Source organism: Triticum aestivum, chromosome 2A, assembly GCF_018294505.1.
Source record: "Triticum aestivum cultivar Chinese Spring chromosome 2A, IWGSC CS RefSeq v2.1, whole genome shotgun sequence".
Lineage (NCBI taxonomy): Eukaryota > Viridiplantae > Streptophyta > Magnoliopsida > Poales > Poaceae > Triticum > Triticum aestivum.
Window position 1 is genome coordinate 717,494,985 of NC_057797.1, and position 23,453 is coordinate 717,518,437.

Consider the following 23,453-nt stretch of genomic DNA (forward strand, 5'->3'; position numbering starts at 1 on the left):
GCCTATAATCTAGGAGTCCTAGACATGGTTGGGTTACCCATGACCGCATTAATGAGAATCCCGTAATTAGGGGAACACGGTCTCTGCTTCGGCAAGGCGTATCACGAAACCGCCTTGCGTTGTGTGTGGAGCTGGTTAAAATAAACGGTTCGAATAATCACCGGGCCATGACGTAACGTCATACTGCCAAAACAAGCCAGCAAATTAGATCTGCGAAAACGTTATTCTCTCTGCTGTGGAATGGGAATTTATTTTGCAGGGTCGGACACTATCCTCGTATTCAACTTCTTCTGTCATGTATTCGGAGAAGGAACCCGCCTTGCAATGCCGAAGACAATACTGCACGCCGGAATCGTCGTCATTGAAGCCTGGTTCAGGGGCTACTATGGGAGTCCTGGATTAGGGGGTCTTCGGACAGCCAGACTATCTCCATTGGCCGGACTGTTAGACTATGAAGATACAAGATTGAAGACTTCGTCTCATGTCCGGATGGGACTCTACTTGGCGTGGAAGGCAAGCTTGGCAATACGTATATGGATATCTCCTCCTTTGTAACCGACCTTGTGTAACCCTAACCCTCTCCGGTGTCTATATAAACCGAAGGTTTTAGTCCGTAGGACAACAATCACAACATACAATCACACCATAGGCTAGCTTCTAGGGTTTAGCCTCTCTGATCTCGTGGTAGATCTACTCTTGTACTACACATATATTCAATATTAAACAAGCAAGACGTAGGGTTTTATCTCCATCAAGAGGGCCCGAACCTGGGTAAAACATCGTGTCCCTTGCCTCCTGTTACCATCCGGCCTAGACGCATAGTTCGGGACCCCCTACCCGAGATCCGCCGGTTTTGACACCGACAGGAAGGGTGGAGCAACCGGGCGTCAAGGTGAAGTTCACGCTTAGTTTTCTGGGGAACGATGGCAAGGCGTACAAAGGCACGGAGCCTGTGGCGGCAACACGAGCTATTCTGTTCAAGGATGATGGTGGGACTTTTCGTGGTTGGGAAGATCCGCTGATTATTGAGAAGTGCAAGTTGCAGGATGATGACTGCTTCACCATCAGGTGTGATCTGACCGTCTTGAAAAACAGGGTTGCATAAATGATGTGCCCAACAGCAGACCGAGTCGACTGGAGTGATGGTCTAGTTAGTTGATTTTCAATTTGCTTGTAGAACATGGCTTTATGAACTTTTATAGCCTTATGCATTCAATCTGTCTATGTTTCTTCGGATCACTACTTTTGTATCCTATAGTTTAGCGCTTCTAGTTGCTTTTCAATTTGCTTGTAGAGCATGGCTTTATGAACTTTTATAAACTTATATGCATTCAATCTGTCTATGTTTCTTTGGATCGCTACTTTTGTATCCTATAGTTTAGGGCTTCTTGACCTTTAAAGTGTCCGTATCCATCCGAAAAATGCGGTCCGGATGTGTTATGGCATCCAACGCAATACCCCATCCGTTCGCGGACCGGTTCGGACGTCAACAACCTGTTGGTCCCAACCAAAACCCTCTTCCTCACTCGTGTCCTTTCCCGCGTGAAAAGGTTGCCACGAATTCATGCTGCTCCAGAGCACTATCATCGCATTCATGCCGACTCAGAGCGGACACGACCTCTCATTGGTGCCGATATTGAAGCGTCACACCGGCCAAGAGCGCTGCCTGTGCCACCCCGTTGTACGCGCCTTCTCACAGCAAATCGTCTTTTAGTTACACCGGGATTGATTCCAAACTAAATTAGCAGATCATGAGTCTATTTTGTAGCTCAGGTTGAAAATGAGCCGAGTTTGTGCCAATGTTAGCTCCCGCGTGATTTTGGTCGACATAGCATACATTAGTAGAACATATACGACCTATATGCTTTACAATATATTGATTTTTTTGTTGTTGATTGTTTGTGTCTTTTCTCTCTCCGCCATACTCCATGTTCCTTGATATTTATCACATTATTAATATGCTTTGGTTGTATTTTCTTAAAAAAGAAATACTTTTGTAGAACACCAGGTAATGCATTAGGCAAGAGCAATTCGACCCTTTTGTATAGAGAAAATTTCTCGCCATGTTTTCCTTTGGAAACAAAATCGATGGCCTATTCCGTGGCAAGAATTTTCATGGCACGACCCTCTCGACACGTCCGGCCAAGGCGCCGTTGATGGCTCCTGGTTCTGACGGCACTGTCATTGCCTTCCAATCCCAGCGGCTCCCGTACCCTATGCGAGATTTGTCTTTACAGAATTGCACCACGGAATATATCAGGAAACCATCTTGGTGTGCTGGGCCGGCTCGGAGGGAGCCGGGTCCGCGAGGTGATGGGCTAGGGTCAGATGGGTATGAGGCCCATGCTGTACTGGACCATAATCCTACCCGGATCGCTATCCCATGCACGTACGCGGGTGATCGATCTTCTATTCGTCGTGCGCTGTCTCCTGCTGGTCCTAGGGTTCACAGGTGCGGGACTCGTGGTTTCCCGGTGTGTGGTGCTTGTCGGGCAAGGAGGATCCGGCCTCTCCTAGACATGGCAGGCCGCGGGGCTGCGCCGCCGCCAGCTAAGAAGATTGCCTCATCCGCTTCAGCAGGACGGGGCGTGGAGCCCTGGCACCGCTTGGCCAAAGGTCGCCGGCAGGCGGCGGTGTTTCTCTAGGTAACCTGGGCCATGGCAATGGCCACTTGGGTGTGCGGCCGCCGGGGCAAGTGCCCATGCTAACTGCGGCTGGAAGGGGCGGGTTGAGGCCTCCGGCGCCGGGTGCGGCGCCCGTCGCTCAGCCGGCCGCGGGTCGTGGTGGGCCTCGATCTCAAACACCGGGCGTGGCCGGTGTAGCTGCTGCTCACCGGGGTGGTGCTTCCCTTGGGGTCATGCCGATGCCTACGGGCGGTCAGCCTCGTGCCGCACCTCCGCCTCACTTTGTCGCGAGGCCGGCTCAGAACCAGTCGGGACCGTCACAGATGAGGCAGAATTCAAACACTAGAGAGTTCCATGTTCCGCCCCGAGGCTAGTGGGGGGACGATGGGTATGATGAGTATGGAGATGGACAACATCGTGGTTCCTCTTCCACGGGAGGAGGTCGTGGTTATGCCTGGCAGAGTGACGGGTCTACTGAGAGACCATTTCTCGGCCCTCCAGGTGGATTTGTCGAGGGAGCCTCAGGTCCGGACCACCGCCAGAGAGGTGGCTACCATGGACATCGTGGTGGTCGGGGTGGTGGCCGTGCGAGGTACCGCCGACAGCCTCCGCCTCCGACGGTTGTTGACCATGCGGCGTCAGCAGTGGAGACCGATCATGCTTCCATGGATCTCCCTACCTAGGCGATGGAGGTGGTGACGGCCTTGGCCAATGTTGAGGTTCCTGCGACTGGGACTGTGGTTGAGGCTACCGACAGGTCTGATGCTGAGAGGGCGTCCAAGTGGGCGCATAAGAAGGAAAGGATGCTTTGCTACCATTGTGGTGAGAAGGGCCACTTCATTGCTGAGTGCGTGGCGGAGCTGTGTGAGTCGTGTGGCAAGCCAACACATGCCTCGGGGGATTGCCCATTATTGCGTGACCAGGCTCCGTCTCTGACAATGTATGGAGTTTATTGTGCTGAGCTAATGTTCTTTGAGTCCCCGGCCGCGAGAGAGATTCCGGAGGAGACACTGAGCTTGACCACAGGGGTTGTGAAAGCTACCCAGGGTGAGGTAACTGAGGCTCAGATAGTGCGGAGGCTTCAGGAGCTAGCACCGGGGGACTTCCAATGGGAGCTGGTTGCTCTCGGGGCCAATGTTTTAAAGGTTGATTTCCCCACTGTGGATGATTTGCAGAGACTAGTGAGCTTTGGCTTGTGTATAGTTCCTCGCACTAAGTGCATTCTGGAGTTTCACGAGTGGAAGAAGGTGGAGCCTAAGGGAAAGCAGCTTACGCAGGTCTGGTTGAGGTTTTCGGGGGCTCCATCTGAGCCTTTGCAGGATGTTCGAATTGTGGCCAGTATGGGTATTATGGCTGGGAAGACGGAGAAAGTGGATATGTCTTTTACCCATGCTCATGGAGTGGCCCGGATTTTAGTGAGCGTTCTGGATATTGATCCGTGCCTGATGTGGTCAACTGGACTTATAAGGGAGAGGTGTTTCCGCTCGAGATTGAGTTTTAGGACACGAATCTGTTTGCTGAGGCGACTAATGGGCATGATGCTGACATGCACGAGGGTGACGACAGTGCGGGAGCCAAGGGGGCACCGACTGATGAGTCGACACGAGAGGGGTCTAACGGTTCTCGCCCTGATGCTCAGTTGCCCGGGGATGGGACCGGGGTTGAGCCGACACCCTCACCATCGGTGCCTATGACTTCGTTGTGTCTTGGGTCCTTTGAGCCAGCCTCTGCCCCTACCAGACTTTGGAGTGACCGGGTAGATTTTGATGATGTGTTTGAACATACGCTCCCTTTGTTGGAGGTCGAGGGTGATGGCGGATCCTTGGCTGGACGCTTGGTGAGGGCTTCGTCGGCGAGGACTTTGGATGGAGTTGGGGAGGTGGAGCCGGTGGTTGCTTCTATTTCCCTTGCTTCACCTGTGGTCGAGGCTTCGGAGATGACGACTGCGTCCGAGGTGGGGCTTGAGGGAGGGGGTTGTCAGGACCCCAATTCCAAGTCACATCGATCTAGCCGGTAACACCTCATATCACTTTGCAGCCTCATGCACGGTATTCCCACGGGTGTCGCCTTACCATGGCCCGGGACCGTTTGCGCCTTTTGGCTCACGTATATGATAGTGTCGCTAGCATCCATATGACAGAGAACCCGGGCCGACATGACTAGTCATGAACCCAAAGTGGCACTAACTTACGAGGTCAGGCATACATGAATCAACATCGAGCATGTCGGTCAGCAGCGTGCGAATCCGGGCTGTAGCACTGGGCTAACAGGACTCGGGTGAATCGGGCTGTAGCAGGCTAGGCAGGACTCCGGATATCACCGCGTGACATTTCCCCAAAGGGACAGACACAGGAACAAAGTGAATCACATGCCGGCCAGTCAAGTGTTCCGGAGCAGTAGTGCTGGGCTAGCAGGACTCCGGTGAACCGGGCTATAGCAGACTACTATGGCTCATGGAAGCACAAGACTACATTTCCCCATAAGAGAGGCTACCAAGGATAAACAACTAGGTTGTCGGATCGCACACATACCAAGCATTTCAATCATACACACAATATGCTCAATATGTGCAATACAACATGGCATCACAACAAGACTCTACGACTCATAGTATTTATTCATTAGGATCCAAGGAGCGAGATATTACAAGCATGGGTCTCATGACCCAACATACAGAGCATACAAGCAACAAGCACATGCAGAAGCTTAACATGTCTGAGTACAGACATCTACAAATGAAAAAGGCTGAGAAGCCTGACTATCTACAAGACCCTCCCAAGGATACAAGATCGCAGCTGAGGTAACAAGCTAAACGTCGAAGTCCACGCGGAACTACTAGCGAGACTGAAGTCTCTCTGCAAAACATAGAATAGGAAAACGTGAGTACAAATGTACCCAACAAGACTTACATCAGAACTAGCTACATATGCATCAGTATGAACAAAGGGGTGGTGGAGTTTAACTGCAGCAAGCCAGCTTTGACTCGGTGGCTATGCTGAACTACGACCGCAAGTAACTCCTTTGAGGTGGCGCACACGAGTCCACAAATTCACCATATCAATACACCACTATGGATCCTCTCCCGTCTCCCTACGTGAACACCATCCATAGCACTCACGCTTATCTTACGCGTTTTAGAGTATCCACTTTCACTTGTCTATGAACTATGCAAGGGTCCAAGTTTACATATCCAAGGAATCCGGCTATTCGAATAGATAATGATAACCCTGCAGGGGTGTACTTCTTCACACACGCTCTCGCCACTTACCACCATGTACACATCGTGTATCTTGGCAACCTTCAAGCGGAAGCCTGGTGAGGGAGTCGGCCACGACCTGACTAATCACACAAGTCTCTCGTCCAGGTTTATAGCCTATTCGGGTTCCATCCGCAAGGAGATCCGGCCGGGGTGTCGCTCACGGCCCCAAACGATGTGTACAACATTCCCAAGCCCACCATCCGGGTGCCACTTGGTACACTGGGCCACTATGCCTAGTCTGTCCCAAGCCCACCTGTACCGGGTGCCACTTGGTAGACTACTAACACTACCTACAAACACCAGAAACTAGTTGCAACTCCTGGACAGATATCGAGTTGATTAATAAGTTGAGAGGGATCGAGTTACCGGAACCCAATGTGTGGTAGTAACTGTTCATGGATCACAAACACAGAACTCAGTTCCTAAGAACGGCTGCAATGAGATAACCCACCATGTACTCCTACATGGCCTCTCACCGATACCTTTACCAAATCGTGTTCACACACTTAGCTCTCAACGGTAGGACATGTTCACCATGTTCCAATTCATTCTCGATGAATCAGACATGACTCAACTCTAAGCAGTAGCAGGCATGACAACAAGCATGAATGAGTAGGCACATCAGGGCTCAAAACAATTTCTACTCATGCTAGTGGGTTTCATCTATTTACTGTGGCAATGACAGGTCATGCAGGAAAAGGGGGTTCAACTACCGCAACATGTAACAGTTGAATCATTGTTGTCCTAATGCAGTAAATGAGAGCAGGATCGAGAGAGTGGGATTGTATCGGAATGAACAAGGTGGTTTTGCTTGCCTGGCACTTCTGAAGATAGTATAGCTCTTCATCGGTGTCATCGAACTCATCGTCGGAACCACGTCTATCGAAAGGGGACAAACACCGGCAACTGAGAAAGAACACAATCAATGCAATGCCACAATATGATGCATGATCAGGACATGGCAATATGCTGTGATTTGAGCTAATGCATCTAGTTATGATTTAAATGAAGTTGATTTGAATACATGATTCAATTTCCAATTCCATATATGATTATTTAAATGCCCTTTATTTGTTTTGTCCAAAACAGTGGACAAACATTGTTCAAACATGCATGAAAATGGTACATATGGATTCCTTGAATTTTTCTGATAATTTTTCATATATAATTTATTTCATTTGGAGTTACGGTTGATTTTCTATGATTTTTAGAAGTTATAACTATTTTCTGGAATTTCCTAGATTAAATTTAATCCAGAAAATTATTTACTGCGTCAGTCTGATGCCAGTGTGACGTTATCAGGTCAACAACGTTAGCCCAAGTTAAACCTGACGCTGGGACCCACATGTCATTGGCTCTGTACTAACAGAGAGTTAGTTTTGTTAAACTAAATAGCCAGGGGTTAGTTTAGTGTGTGGGGCCCGGTGTTAGTGGGTGTGGGTTCAATTAGTGGCGCCATTAGCCTCTAATGACGGCCACGTCGGATGCGTCGGCGGTTAGACGACGGTGATGACCCAAATCGGTGGTGGCTCACCGGAGTGGTGCTAGGGGCAGCGGCTGGGTGCGCTGAGGGCACCAGGAGGTAGCTCGTGCTCCCGCGCATCCAGCGGAAGGTCGCGGGGCGGCCGGGGCTCGCCGGAACAAGCTCGCGGCGGAGGCCAGAGTACGCCTCCGAGAGGGCGCGGGCTACAGGGCACGGGGGAGCTCGCCGGTGGGCTCATCGGACTCCTGGAGAACTACGGGGTATGATGATGCACGCGGGAGCGGCCCTCTTGGGCTCTGGCCACGACGGCGCCATGGTCGGCGGCAACGAGCTCTCGGGCTCAACGGAGTCCGCGGTTAGAGGATGAAATCGGCAGAAGGAAGAGAGGGGTTCGGTGTGGAGGCTCACAACAAGGCTAACGAGCGCGAGTGGGAGGTCGGGGATGCACTGACGACAATGAATCGTGCGACGGCGGCCGTCGGAGCAGAGGACGAAGATGGCGTTGCTGACGGCGTTCCAGGGCGTCCGGCGCCGTGTGTCTTAGCGGAGATGGTGTAGAGCTCGACGACAGAGCTTTCTGGCACGGTGGGGAGGCCCATACGAGCTCGGTCGGCGCAGTGGTATCGGATGGCGGCGATGGGCGCGCTCGGCCCTGAGAGAGACGAGGGAGAGGAGGGGATGAGCACGGGGAAGCAGAGAGGGGCCGGGGTGTTGTGTGGCCCTCGTGGAGGCGTTCAGGCCCTCGGCGGCAAGCAGGAGCTAGTGAGGCGTGGGCTCACGCGCGTCGGCCACGCGCGCGCTGTCCTCCTGGCAGGAGGAAGGCGATGACTGGCCTGGGCCAACAGTGCTGGGCTGGCACAGGTAAGGCCCAGGTGAGTCATTCTCTCTCTGTCCTCTCTAAATCTTTCTGTTTTCTATTTTTTTCCTTTGTTTTGATTTAGTTTTAAAACTAAACCATTTTTGTTGCTTCTGTAAATTATTGTATGGACTAGAGATATTACTCTAGAGCCCCACAATAATTTCCAAAATTATTGGACATGTATTTGTTTTATAACAGAAATAAAGCCAATTCAAATACATTATGGTTTAATTCAAAACGCCCAATTTAATTACCCTTAATGCCCTAAAATATTGGTTTGTATTTTTACCTCTTGCCAATATTTTCAGGGATTAAAGTGAACATTTCCTTGGGCTCATTTGAAGAAATTTTTAACTTGCTCATTTTTAAAAGATTTCTGAGGCTTTGGGAATTCCCTCAATTCAATTTTCCTTTGAATTTAATCATGATGCAACAACCAAGATAGTACAAGGCCAAGGTAAAGCTAGGGATGTGACAACTCACCCCCACTAAAGAAGAATTTCGTCCCGAGATTCGAGACGTGAGGTAGGAAGAAAGGAGGTCACAAACTATCACAATCTTCTCGATCCAACTTGCACTGCTTTTAGAGCATTGATTCGATCATCATCTTTGATTATGACATCCTTTCCTTCGAGAACTTCATCCAACATGGCGACAAGAGAGCAAGACAACCTCACAAGAATGGATCATCGATCTTAATGAACATAAGATCAACTCACGGAATGAGACATAGAAACATCCCATGAGCTAAGACGCAAAACACACATCAGAGATGATGGATGAGAAACATATGACAAAGGTTCAAATTGGTAGGCGACAATTCCATGCTGGAGTAGGATAGTGCATGGTTTTCAAGGTAGTGAGGAGATAATTGCCATGATTCTATAACGGGACACCTCGGGGAAGGTGACTCGTAGAATTATTCCCTTAAGTGGCAAAAAGAATTACTATTAATACAGAGATCATTGAAACTCTCTATACCAGCCTAAGGAAAATCACAATTGATTGTTTGAATGAATTTGAAAGAATGGCATACTCGATTTGGAGAGGAAACTAGAGTTATAGGACAACTCGGCAACGGAAGGCACATTCCAATTGATACTGAGGATAGAACCCAATGACCGAGCGTTCTCTCAAGAACTTGAGAATTTCCGTATTCATCAAGGTTTTACCAACATCCGTGCCAAGGATCCTGGCAACACATCGTACTACCATGATAAACGGTGATGGAGGATGCAGATGCAAAGGAGGACATCACTTTCTTAGATTTTTCCTTAGCAATGCCAAAGAAGCAAATCTGGATGATCGACCGAGAGACATTTAGCACTCCGCTTCTAATGTTCTCCTTGATGTACTAGGTACCACGGTCAATGCTTAAAAGCATCAACATGGCCATCAAGTAAAGGTCGGACTTCGGGAGCACAAAAATCCATAAGGAACAACTTGTGGATAAGTCATACCAAATCCTCATGGAGAAGATGGTCGAATTGCTCATTCAAGATACTACCATAATAGATCTTCCGACTAGGTGTGTCGACCGGAACATCAACCTCGTCGGGACCTACACCATAGATCTTGGAAATGTTCCAGCCATCATATCTGCCTGAGATTCAGATCTTACTGGTAACATGATTTTTTCCAGACAACATGTCTAGAAAGGAAAGGTTGCAACACAAGTCGATGAGATAACATTTCGAGACTCTCGGGAGATGAACTACGATAGCAAGCTCCAAAACATGAGTTGGTTCTGCTACTCACATGTGAGCATGTTGTCCAAGACAAGAATGACCACATAGTAGTCTTATAATAAAACACTATCGAGTTCTGGTCGGGAACCATCATCAAGGATTTCGAAGTCTTTACGCAAGTCCATGGATTAGATCTCAAGCATAGACTTCTTTTTCTTGAACAAGTCAATCAGTGGCTTGGTATGCTAGGGAATACATATGGAGTAGAGGTACTTAATCTACCAAACCATAGAATAAATCCGCCCATGCATAACTGACTTGGGATGGTACTAGAGGAAACAAAAACAATCTTTCTCGAACACACGGCGGTAACTTGCACCAAATGCACATGAATTCAAGGAAGTCACTTCTTCCATCCAAGCATAAGCTTCATGAACGGAACATGAAGGCATTGCTTACAAAGTTTTCAACACTAGGTTGATGTTCAACATGAATCTTGGGGGAGACAAAATGTTGTTGATGGGTTCAACAACAACTCATCGGAATTTCCATATCACAGGACTTCCACCATCATGTGAACACAGTGATAGCATTGGTCAGACCAAAAGATGTAATGGTGTATGCTCGAGGGATCAACCACGAGTAAGACAACATTACGAATATCGTTGGTTCTAATTTGATTTGAAGATAACCCATGCTCAAATCAAAGTTTTGATAAGTCAATAGGTCCAACAACTGATCACAGGGACCAATCAGTGAAGATATCATCTTTCTTCAACACACACACACAAGATATCCCTTAGAGATGAACTAAGTTAGGCAAAGCTTCTACCTTCTAACTCTCCAACTTGTTGTCTAGCTGAACCAACTAGCTCAGGGATATCCAACACAGATTCTTGGACAAGGGGTGATTTATAAGAAAACTAACTTGATCACGAACTCAACATAGCGGTCGGGTGACAACCAGGTAATACTTCCGAGAAGATATCCAGAAAATCATGAACCACTGATATGTTATTAAGCTCGAGAACAATCTTGCTTTTCAGGGCAGGACGATATGATCAAGGAGCGAGGGATTGTCACAATCCTAACTCATTGGTCGAAGAGTGCACCCAGAAATATGGACTAGGTAGCACGATCAATCTTAGGATGATGATTCAATAACCAGCACGCTAAGAATGAGAGTATTGTCCATTTACTACCAAGCAATGGAGTTGCTAGGAGTTTTGATTTTGCACATCACAGTACACCTGTCGGCATTCTGGTTACAATAACATGGAACCGAGCAATGAACAATAATGGCAAGAAGTATTACTACGTCAAGAATTCATAAGAGGTGGTGCAGTTCTCATGACACTCCTGACATAAAGATGGCAACACTCCAAGGTAGAGCAGAGCAAAAGATGGATTGGCATTTTGATCTGCGGAATACAATTGTTTTGACCCAATCCTAGATATGGATGAGGTTCTGGAGTTTGTTTCTCCTAGTCATTCCGAAATAGGATGGCTTGATGGACCACAAGAGTAATAAGCATTGATAACATGGATGCACAATTAGTCCTGACTATCAATTGATAGACAGAGGCCCATCAAATAACTAAAGAGGGACAACTCAAAGGAATATATAACTTTCTGAGTTGTGGGTGCATAGATCAGTATGCCGAGCAAAGTTCAACATAATTCTTCCGGATAACTCATGCAGAAAAGGAAGGACTGGCAGAGTCACAATATGAATGGAGTACTCCTCAAGAGCACCCTGGTTGTGATCTTTTGGTTCAAAAGAACTTCTGCCATGATGGTTCATGGTATTGGAAGAATGAGATACCATGGACCTCGAGGACTATTGCAAAGGTTACTAATATCTTAAGGAAACTAGCAAATACTAACAACATGAAGTCAATAGGGTGGATCTCGGGTTCAGAAACCCAGAAGTAGAATACCTACTAACTAATAACATCATGGGATGCTTTCGAGAATGATGGCCAGAATTACCACACAGGGGATATAAAGCATTTCTAGATTAGTGGGTGGTTCGCTAGAATGCCTAGGGTCATAATACTAGCTCCAACATATATGTCAAGGCAATAGAGTACCTCAACTCACCGATTAGTGTGCTTAATCTGGCCCAAAAGGACATCAGGAATGGGAGGAAGGGATTTGCAGATGCATCAGACTGTTTAGAAACCTGGGATGACTCGGACAGCATAATGGCTGTAAATGCTCAAAATGATTTGAGACATCCTGCAAAATGGTGGCATAACCACTCAACATCACAATATCAAGGTTCTGAGGCCAGCTATGAACATGTGGAAGTAGTAGGAACTGAACAGAGGCTTGAACTCAACAATCCTAGGCAACTACGGTTTAGTAACACATCATCCTGAGAGATAGAAGAGAAGCCTAGTTCTTAATCCCCGTAGAAAGAAGAGGTTGACTTAGATCAGAAGGGCATAAGGTAAAGGAGTAAAAAGAGCCTTACATTCCCATCCAAAATCAATTCCCTTATATAACTAAAGCATTTCTAGACTCAACTTCGACCAGCTTGGCTTGGTAATCCTACAGGCAGTCAGGCTCTGATACCAAAGCTGTCAGGACCTCGATTCCAAGTCACATCAATCTAGCCGGTAACACCTCATATCACTTTGCGGCCTCACGCATGGTATTCCCACGGGTGTCGCCTTACCATGGCCCGGGACCGTTTGCGCCTTTTGGCTCACGTATATGATAGAGTCGCTAGCATCCATATGACAGAGAACCCAGGCCGACATGACTAGTCATGAAGCCAAAGTGGCACTAACTTACGGGGATAGGCATACATGAATCAACATCGAGCATGTCGGTCAGCAGCATGCGAATCCGGGCTGTAGCACTAGGCTAACAGGACTCCGGTGAACCGGCCTGTAGCAGGCTAGGCAGGACTCCGGATGACACCGCCTGACATTTCCCCAAAGGGACAGACACAGGAACGAAGTGAATCACATGCCGGCCAGTCAAGTGTTCCGAAGCAGTAGTGCTGGGCTAGCAGGACTCCGGTGAACCGGGCTGTAGCGGACTACTATGGCTCATGGAAGCACAATACTACATTTCCCCATAAGAGAGGCTACCAAGGATAAACAACTAGGTTGTCGGATCCCACACATATCAAGCATTTCAATCATACACACAATATGCTCAATATGTGCAATACAACATGGCATCACAACAAGACTCTACGACTCAGAGTATTTATTCATTAGGCTCCGAGGAGCGAGATATTACAAGCATGGGTCTCATGACCAAAAATACAGAGCATACAAGAAACAAGAACATGCGGAAGCTTAACATGTCTGAGTACAGACATCTACAAATGAAAAAGGCTGAGAAGCCTGACTATCTACAGGACCCTCCCAAGGATACAAGATCGTAGCTGAGGTAACAGGCTAAATGTCGAAGTACACGCGGAACTACTAGCGAGAGTGAAGTCTCTCTGCAAAACATAGAATAGGCAAACGTCAGTATAAATGTACCCAACAAGACTTACATCAGAACTAGCTACATATGCATCAGTATCTACAAAGGGGTGGTGGAGTTTAACTGCAGCAAGCCAGCTTTGACTCGGTGGCTATCCTGAACTACGACTGCAAGTAACTCTTTTGAGGTGGCGGACACGAGTCCACAAATTCACCATATCAATACACCACTATGGATCCGCTCCCGTCTCCCTACGAGAACGTCATCCATAGCACTCACGCTTATCCTACGCATTTTAGAGTATCCACTTTCACTTGTCTATGAACTATGCAAGGGGTCCAAGTTTCCATATCCGAGGAATCAGGCTATTCGAATAGATAATGATAACCCTGCAGGGGTGTACTTCTTCACACACGCTCTCGCCACTTACCACCATGTACACGTCGTGTATCTCGGCAACCTTCAAGCGAAAGCCTGGTGAGGGAGTCGGCCACAACCTGACTAATCACACAAGTCTCTCGTCCAGGTTTATCGCCTATTCGGGTTCCATCCGCAAGGAGATCCGGCCGGGGTGTCGCTCACGGCCCCAAACGATGTGTATAGGGTTCCCAAGCCCACCATCCGGGTGCCACTTGGTACACTGCGCCACTGTGCCTAGTCTGTCTCAAGCCCACCTGTACCGGGTGCCACTTGGTAGACTACTAACACTACCTACAAACACCAGAAACTAGTTGCAACTCCTGGATAGAGATCGAGTTGATTAATAAGTCGAGAGGGGTTGAGTTACCGGAACCCAATGTGTGGTAGTAACTGTTCATGGATCACAAACACAGAACTCAGTTCCTAAGAACGGCTGCAATGAGACAACCCACCATGTACTCCTACATGGCCTCTCACCGCTACCTTTACCAAATCGTGTTCACACACTTAGCTCTCAACGGTAGGACATGTTCACCACGTTCCAATTCATTCCCGATGAATCAGACATGACTCAACTCTAAGCAGTAGCAGGCATGACAACAAGCATGAATGAGTAGGCACATCAGGGCTCAAAATAATTCCTACTCATGCTAGTGGGTTTCATCTCTTTACTGTGGTAATGAAAGGTCATGCAGGGAATGGCGGTTCAACTACCGCAGCATGTAACAGTTGAATCGTTGTTGTCCTAATGCAGTAAATGAGAGCAGGAGTGAGAGAGTGCGATGTATCGGAATGAACAAGGTGGTTTTGCTTGCCTGGCACTTCTGAACATAGTATAGCTCTTCATCGGTGTCACCGAACTCATCGTCGGAACCACGTCTATCGAGAGGGGACAAACACCGGCAACTGAGAAAGAACACAATCAATCCAATGCCACAATATGATGCATGATCATGACATGGCAATATGATGTGATTTGAGCTAATGCATCTAGTTATGATTTAAATGAAGTTGGTTTGAATACATGATTCAATTTCCAATTCCATATATGATTATTTAAATGCCCTTTATTTGTTTTCTCCAAAACAGAGGACAAGCATTGTTCAAACATTGAATGAAAATGGTACAGATGGATTCATTGAATTTTTCTGATAATTTTTCATATATAATTTATTTCATTTGGAGTTACGGTTGATTTTCTATGATTTTTACAAGTTATAACTATTTTCTGGAATTTCCTGGATTAAATTTAATCCAGAAAATTATTTACTGCATCCGTCTGACGCCAGTGTGATGTCATCAGGTCAACAGCGTCAGCCCAAGTCAAACCTTATGCTAGGACCCACATGTCATTGGCTCTGTACTAACAGAGAGTTAGTTTTGTTAAACTAAATAGCCAAGGGTTAGTTTAGTGTGTGGGGCCCAGTGTCAGTGGGTGTGGGTTCAATTAGTGGCGTCATTAGCCGCTAATGACGGCAATGTCGGATGCGCCGGTGGTTAGACGACGACGACCCAGAGCGGCGGTGGCTCACCGGAGTGGCGCTCGGGGCAGCGGCTGGGTGCGCTGAGGGCACCAGGAGGTAGCTCGTGCTCCCGCGCATCCAGTGGAGGCAGCGGAAGGTCGCGGGGCGGCCGGGGCTCGCCGGAACGAGCTCGCGGCGGAGGCCGGAGTACGGCTCCGAGAGGGAGCGGGCTACAGGGCAAGGGGGAGCTCACCGGTGGGCTCATCGGACTCCTGGAGAAGTACGGGGTATGATGACGCGCGCGGGAGTGGCCCTCTTGGGCTCTGGCCACGGCGGCGCCATGGTCGGTGGCGACGAGCTCTCGGGCTCAACGGAGTCCACGGTTAGAGGATGAAATCGGTAGAGGGAAGAGAGGGGTTCAGTGCGGAGGCTCATAGCGAGGCTAACGAGCACGATGGGGAGGTCGGGGATGCACTAACGACGACGAATCGTGCGACGGCGGCCGTCGGAGCAGAGGACGAAGATGGCATCGGTGACGGCGTTCCAGGGCGTCCGGCGCCGTGTGTCTCGGCGGAGATGGTGTAGAGCTCGACGACGGAGCTTTCTGGCACGGTGGGGAGGCCATACGAGCTCGGTTGGCGCAGTGGTAGCGGATGGCGGCGATGGGCGCGCTCGGCCCTGAGAGAGACGAGGGAGAGGAGGGGATGAGCACGAGGAAGCAGAGAGGGGTCGGGGTGTTGCGTGGCGCTCGTGGAGGCGTTCAGGCCCTCGACGGGAAGCAGGAGCTGGCGAGGCGCGGGCTCACGCGCGTTGGCCACGCACGCGCTGTCCTCCTGGCAGGAGGAAGGCGATGAATGGCCTGGGCCAACAGTGCTGGGCCGGCACAGGTAAGGCCCAGGTGAGTCATTCTCTCTCTGTCCTCTCTAAATCTTTCCGTTTTCTATTTTTTTTCCTCTGTTTTGATTTAGTTTTAAAACTAAACCATTTTTTTTGCTTCTGTAAATTATTGTATGGACTAGAGATATTACTCTAGAGCCCCACAATAATTTCCAAAATTATTGGACATGTATTTGTTTTATAACAGAAATAAAGCCAATTCAAATACATTATGGTTTAATTCAAAATGCCCAATTTAATTACCCTTAATGCCCTAAAATATTGGTTTGGATTTTTACCTCTTGCCAATATTTTCAGGGATTAAAGTGAACATTTCCTTGGGCTCATTTGAAGAAATTTTTAACTTGCTCATTTTCAAAAGATTTCTGAGGCTTTGAGAATTCCCTCAATTCAATTTTCCTTTCAATTTAAACATGATGCAACAACCAAGATAGTCCAAGGCCTAGGTAAAGCTAGGGATGTGAGAGGGGTTCGGGGCAGGTGGCCTTGACTTCTCTCCTCCCTATCCCGACGCCGGCGACGCCGGTCACAATGGGGTCGGCTGGTGCTGGGAGAGGGGGCCCGAGGCAGGCAGCCTCGGCTCTTTCTCCTTCGGTCGTGGCGACGGCGCCTGTGCTTCCAGTGGCGCTGGGGGAGGGGGGTTTGGGGCAGCTGTCCCTGGCTCCTCCTTCCTCTTCGCCGGTCAGGAGGACTGCGTCTCCTACGACGACGGCGTTCCACTCTGCGCCGAGGGGTGGGGTGGGAGGAGGGCTCGGGCAGGCGGCCCCCGCCATCCTCTCTCCCGACGTGCCCGTGGCCCTGGGCCTCGGTGTGGGGCACTTGTCCGAGGGGCATGGGAGCCCGCAGCCACCTCCTCCGGTAACCTTGGTTGACCCTTTGTGGGATTCAGCGCGAGGCTTTACTAGGGAGGAGGTCGTTGCTTTTGGCGGGATCCCTGACCCGGTCTCGACGGGGAGACGGATGAGTGCTCGCATTCAGGAGCTTCCGGAGGTTGATGACATGCAGCAAAGGTGCGCTATGAGGGCGGCCAAGCTTCATGATGCTGAGATCTCTACTGGTATGTCCATCAACATATCTAATTCTTTATTGCATTTTTCTAATGAGGAATTTACAAATAATGCAAACCAATTAGGAGTTTCACTAGGGGCTACTGATAGTGAGATTTCCAATTCGGTGAATGATCTGTTAGATTTGGAGGGGAGCATGCCTTAGAGACTATTCGTAATCTCGGAGCGGTAAAACCCATGAATGATGATGAGATTGATGCGTTAGGGGTCAGAGTGCTCGATAATCTGTGTGCGGATCTAGCACCCTCCAATAATGAGTCTAAGGATGATGATGTGCCCATAGATAATGCAGTTGTTAGTACTGCTGAGCCTGATTATGAGGACCGGGAGACAGAACCCTAGTAAACCAAAGCGCAAGTGGAAACGGAAGATTTATCCCGATTCTGCAGTTCGTAGGAGCGCTAGGATTCGGACTACTAAAAAATTTCATGATGAGTTATGAAAGGAATCTTCTGGAATAGCAGAGGTCTGAAAGACTTGGCTAAAAGAAGGTTTCTTGCTGAGGCATCTCTGGAGCATCGTTTAGATTTTATTGCTCTATCGGAAACTGGTAGAGATAACTTTACGCCCCAGTTTCTTTCCTCTCTTGCGAGCGGTGTTGATTTCGATTGGCATTGCCTCCCTCCGCGAGGAAGATCGGGTGGTATCTTGCTAGGTGTGAGATGCGATTCGCTTGAAGTCCAAAGTGTAGTGATGGGCGACTTCGCGGTTAAGTTTCGAGTCAGGTCTAAAGTTGATGGTTTCAACTAGGCTTTGGTGGCGGTTTATGGTGCCGCACAGCCCGAGCTTAAACCGGAGTTTCTGGCGGACCTTGTTCGAATCTGTGGGTCCGAGCAGCTTCCAATTTTAGTTGGGGGTGATTTCAATATCATTAGGAGGAGAGAGGAGAAGAATAATGATAACTTTGACGATAGGTGGTCGTTTATGTTCAATACCATTATTGAAAGCTTGGATCTAAGGGAGATAGAGCTTTCTGGTAGAAAGTTTACCTGGGCTAATGCTATGCCAAACCCGACATACGAAAAGCTTGATCGAGTTCTCGCGAGTGTGGAGTGGGAACATAAGTTCCCTCTTGTTACAGTTCAAGCTCTCTCGCGGGGCATATCTGATCACACACCCTTGTTCGTAGACTCAGGGGAGCCAAACCACGTGGGAAACAAAAACACCTTTTCATTCGAGATGGCCTGGTTCGAACGCGAAGGGTTCTTGGACCTGATTGCCAGGGAATGGGCTAAGGGTGCGGGAGGTAGGACTGCGGTCGAGCGTTGGCAGAATAAGATTAGGAATTTGAGAAGTTTCTTACGGGGTTGGGCTAAGCACCTTAGTGGGGTGTATAGGATTGAAAAGGACAGGCTCCTTTCTCTTATACAGACCCTAGACATAAAGGCCGAATCCACGATTTTGCTGCCAGCTAAGCTTCAGGTTAAAACTGAGGCAGAGAAGAGGTTGAAAGAACTTCTCTGCGAAGAAGAATTGAAGTGGGCATTGCGGGCTAAGGTCCACAAAGTGGTCCAAGGGGACGCGAATACTAAATTCTTTCACTTGATTGCTAATGGTAAGCACAGAAAGAAGAGAATCTTTCAACTTGAACAAGATGAGGGCACTATTTTAGGATAGGATAACCTAAAAACCTATATAACCGAGTATTATAGGCAGTTATTTGGACCTCCGGAGGATAATTGTGTGTCCCTCGATGAGTCTAGGACTAAGGATGTGCCTCAACTATCGGCTGCTGATAATGATATTCTGGTAGCCCCGTTCTCAGAGAAGGAGGTGTTTGATGCTATTGCACAGATGAAAAACAATAAGGCTCCCGGACCGGATGGATTCCCGGTCGAGTTCTACAAAAAGTGCTGGCACATTATTAAGGGGGATTTGCTACCTATGTTTCATGATCTGTTCTCTGGACAGCTTCACTTATTTCACTTGAATTTTGGAACTATCACACTGCTTCCTAAGAAAACGGATGCTGTGAGAATTGAGCAGTTCAGGCCGATCTGCCTTCTCAATGTTAGTTTCAAAATCTTCACCAAGGTCGGGACTAATAGGCTCACACAGATTGCGCATTCTGTGGTGCAACAATCCCAAACTGCTTTCATGCCGGACAGAAAATTCCTTGAAGGGGTGGTCGTCCTTCATGAAACGCTCCATGAAATCCATCCTAAAAAATTAGATGGAGTAATTTTTAAGGTGGATTTCGAGAAAGCATACGATAAGGTCAAATGGCCATTCCTCCAACAGGCATTGCGTATGAAAGGTTTTGATGAAGCCTGGCGCCGCCAGGTTGAATCATTTACGCAAAAAGGGAGTGTGGGAATTAAAGTGAATGACGACATTGGTCATTACTTTCAGACACATAAAGGCCTAAGACAAGGAGATCCGATGTCCCCTATCCTGTTTAACATTGTGGTTGATATGTTAGCAATTTTGATAGGCAGCGCTAAGGAGAAAGGTCAAGTAGGTGGCTTGGTACCTCATCTTGTTGATGGAGGTGTATCCATCCTTCAGTACGCTGATGATACAATCATCTTTATGGAGCATGACTTGTCCAAGGCGAGAAATATGAAGCTGGTGTTATGCCTTTTCGAACAATTGACCGGGTTAAAGATTAACTTTCGTAAGAGCGAGTTGTTCTGCTTTGGTAGAGCCAAATACGAACAGGAGGCTTATAGGCAATTGTTTGGGTGCGAGTTGGGGGATTTACCTTTCTCTTACCTAGGTATTCCAATCCACCATCGTAAGCTGACAAACAGAGAATAGAAGTGCATCGAAGACCGATTTGAGAAGAAACTGAGTTGCTGGAAGGATAAGCTCATGTCATACGGAGGCCGATTAATTCTGATAAATTCGGTGCTCACGAGTATGCCTATGTTTCTCTTATCGTTCTTTGAAGTCCCAGTTGGTGTTAGGAAAAGACTAGACTTCTATCAATCGCGTTTCTTTTGGCAGGGTGATGAACTAAAAAGAAAATACCGGCTTGCTAAATGGGATATCATCTGTAGACCGAAAGACCAAGGGGTCTTGGTATTGAGAATCTTGAAGTTAAGAACAGATGTCTTCTTAGTAAGTGGCTATGGAAGCTCTCTTCTGAGACTGATGCCACGTGGGCGCAAATCCTTCGCAGCAAGTACCTACAGACAAAAACCTTGTCCCAGGTCACAGTCAGGCCAACTGACTCGCCTTTTTGGAAAGGACTGATGAAAGTCAAACAATCCTTGTTTAATAGGACAAAGTTTGTTATTGGCAATGGCGTTAGTACGCGCTTCTGGGAGGATACTTGGCTCGGCGAGAAACCCTTGGCCATTCAATATCCGTCTTTATATCGTATTGTTCAACGACGTGAGGTGTTCGTTGCAATGATATTTCAATCTACCCCCCCTTAATATTTAGTTCAGATGGTCGCTAGCGGGCAATCGTTGGGAAGAATGGCTCCGTCTAGTTAGGAGGCTGATGGAGGTTCAGCTTTCTCAACAACCCGATGAATTACGCTGGAAACTGACTAGGTCTGGAGTATTCACAGTTAAATCAATGTATATTGATGTTATTAATTCGAACTCCATTCCTACCTCCAAGCATGTTTGGGTTGTCAAAGTTCCATTGAAAATAAAAGTGTTTATGTGGTTTGTCCATAAACAAGTTATTTTAACCAAGAACAACTTGATAAAGCGTAATTGGACAGGACCGACTAGGTGTAGTTTCTGTGATCGGGATGAGACGATCAAACACCTCTTTCTTGATTGCCCGTTGGCCAAAGTCTTTTGGCGGACGATCAACATTGCTTTTAATATTACTCCACCGAATTTTGTCAACACGTTATTTGGGACATGGCTTAATGGGATTGAGCCTGACTTAGCGAGACATATTCGTGTTGGAGTTTGCCCTTTGCTGTGGACTATCTGGAATTGCAGAAATGATTTGGTTTTTAACAGAATATCACGTATTCACTTTTTGCAGGTTATTTTCCGAGCCACGGCAGTGATCCATTCGTGGTCGCTACTCACTCCGATGGAGGTCATGGAGCATTTGGTTACTGGATCTATCCGTTGGGAGATGGTAGCTCGGGATAACTTCAACCGGTTTGGATGGCGGTCATGTAATAGGATAGGCAATTAGTTTACCTATCTATCTTTAGCCAGCCGGTTGTGGCGTCTTTTCTTGGCTAGTTTGTGTTTCTAGCCTGTTTTGGCTCTTTGTGAGCTTTCTTTTCAGTTTTTACAGTTGGAGACTTTGAAACCTTGTTGAAAACTTTTTATTTGGTTAATAAGATGGCCGTATGCATCACTCTGATGCAGAGGCCGGGGAGACCCCTTTTTGAAAAAAATAATCTTTGAAGGATTATATTCCATCTTCTTCCATGCGTACGCGAACTGAACTCTTAACACTTTTGGCATAGGTACCCTGTTCCTGCTGAATACATAAGGGAGGCGTATGTCACGAACCTGCAGCGCCATCCCGTTGCCCTTGGCTCAATCTCCCACCTTTTGCCATGGGAGACACCGTCGGCTCTTCTCCGGCTAAGCAGTGCGTGCCGGAGACGTGGTGGACGAGTTTTATGGAGGGCGACACTGCGGCGCACAGTTTCCAGGTCACGGGCTTCTCTCTGCTCGACGGCATGGGCGGCGGCAACTTGGTCTCGTCGAGCACGTTCAGAGTCGGCGACTGCGAGTCGGACATCACCTTCTACCCAGATGGGTGGAAGGTGGACGGAGGTGCCCACGCCTCAGCCTTCTTGCGTCTGTGCAAAGGAGAACCAGGGTTGCCAAAAATGCTACACTTACGGCATTCTAGTAGGGACTGGCTTCACGGACTGCCAGGGTTGCAGACCAGCTACACCCTGAGTTTATTGGGCAAGGACGGCCAAGTGTTTGAGCAAGTGAGCCTAGAGCATGTCTTCAAATCCACAGGTACCTTTTGGGGCTATGAGCGCTTCGTCAAGAAGTCCAAGCTGCAACGGTTGGTATCCCGCAATGACGACTGTGTGACGATCAGGTGTGTTTTGACTGTCAAGAGGAAGCATCGCACCGAAGAGGTGCGCACCTTGACCATCCTAACCCCACCGTCAAATCTGCACGAAGATATTGCAAGGATGTTGAAGGACGAGGACGGCGTGGATGTAGCGTTCGTCGTGGGTGAGAAATTGTTCCGTGCTCATCAACACATTCTGGCGGCACGGTCGCCGGCCTTCAAGGCAGAGCTTTTGGACCCAATGACAAAGGAGGACCCTACAAACCCCGTCAATGTTCATGACATGACGTCCGACATCTTCGAGGCACTTCTTCATTTCATGTACACTGATACACTCCCACATGGTAGCGATCTTGAGAAAACCGGGATATTGTGGCGTTTGTTGGCTGTCGGAGATTGATATGGACTGGACAGCCTGGTGACGATTTGCGAAGGGAAGCTATGCCAAAACATAAACGAGCAAATAGTTGCGACCACCCTAACTTTAGCAAAGCAGCATGATCGCGCGCGACTGAAAAATGCTTGCATCACATTTGTGTCGTCGCAGGATGTGCTCGATGTTGTCAAGGAAACCGATGGATTCAAGCACCTCATGAGAAGCTGTCCATGGGCCCTGGTGGATATCATAAAACAGAAGCTGTCTTCACCGGGGGTATGCGTAATTTATGCTAGAATTTTCTCTGAATAAATTTCTTTCATAACAAAAGATTGTCGCATTCAGTATCTGTTTTTATTTTCTGAGCCTCTCCCAAGATGGTTTGCACTATGAATTCTAAAAACAGCCATATACATCATCGTTTGCCGGGTTATTTTCATCTGGACAACATGGTTTGGACTTTGGACTTTGGGCTGAATTAGCATAGCATATATATCTGTTCTGTTTTCATGCGCTGATACTGGTACCCCAAGGGCGTATGATTAGAGTAGATGCCTAGATAGTTTTCTCAACCTGACCTCATTGTGCTTTACACAGTTTTCAATTTCTTTTTACAGTTTATTACAACTTTGCATACCTTGTTTCCTGTCTTTGGGTTTGCAATCAGGCTGCACGGAGCCAGCCGGGTAGGATCCCCAGATCACGCAACATGAAGCTGTGGTCCTCGCGAGTTCGCCGTGCAGTTTTGCCCTCCGTCTGCGTCCTGGCGCTGACCCCCTTTGTTGGCCTCTATTTTTACATGCACAACGGCCGTTGTTTTACATAGGATGGGAACGAGGCAAGCCGTGCTTGGCTCCTCGGGCTCCGCTCATACAGTCCTGTACGAAATTTGTATACGCTCA

At 48.0% G+C, this 23,453-nt stretch overlaps 1 protein-coding gene across 1 annotated transcript; it reads left to right on the plus strand.

Moving 5' to 3' along the window:
• The first annotated feature begins 21,696 nt into the window (after positions 1 to 21,696).
• On the plus strand, positions 21,697 to 22,575 carry LOC123186155 (BTB/POZ and MATH domain-containing protein 3-like). Its single transcript, XM_044597941.1, has one exon. It carries the CDS (start codon positions 21,697 to 21,699, stop codon positions 22,573 to 22,575), a length of 879 nt encoding a protein of 292 aa, XP_044453876.1.
• Positions 22,576 to 23,453: the final 878 nt, after the last annotated feature.

What these genes read in the sequence shown, in the direction of transcription:
- LOC123186155 (XM_044597941.1), top strand. Translation starts at nt 21,697, where the DNA reads ATGGGAGACACCGTCGGCTCTTCTCCGGCTAAGCAGTGCGTGCCGGAG.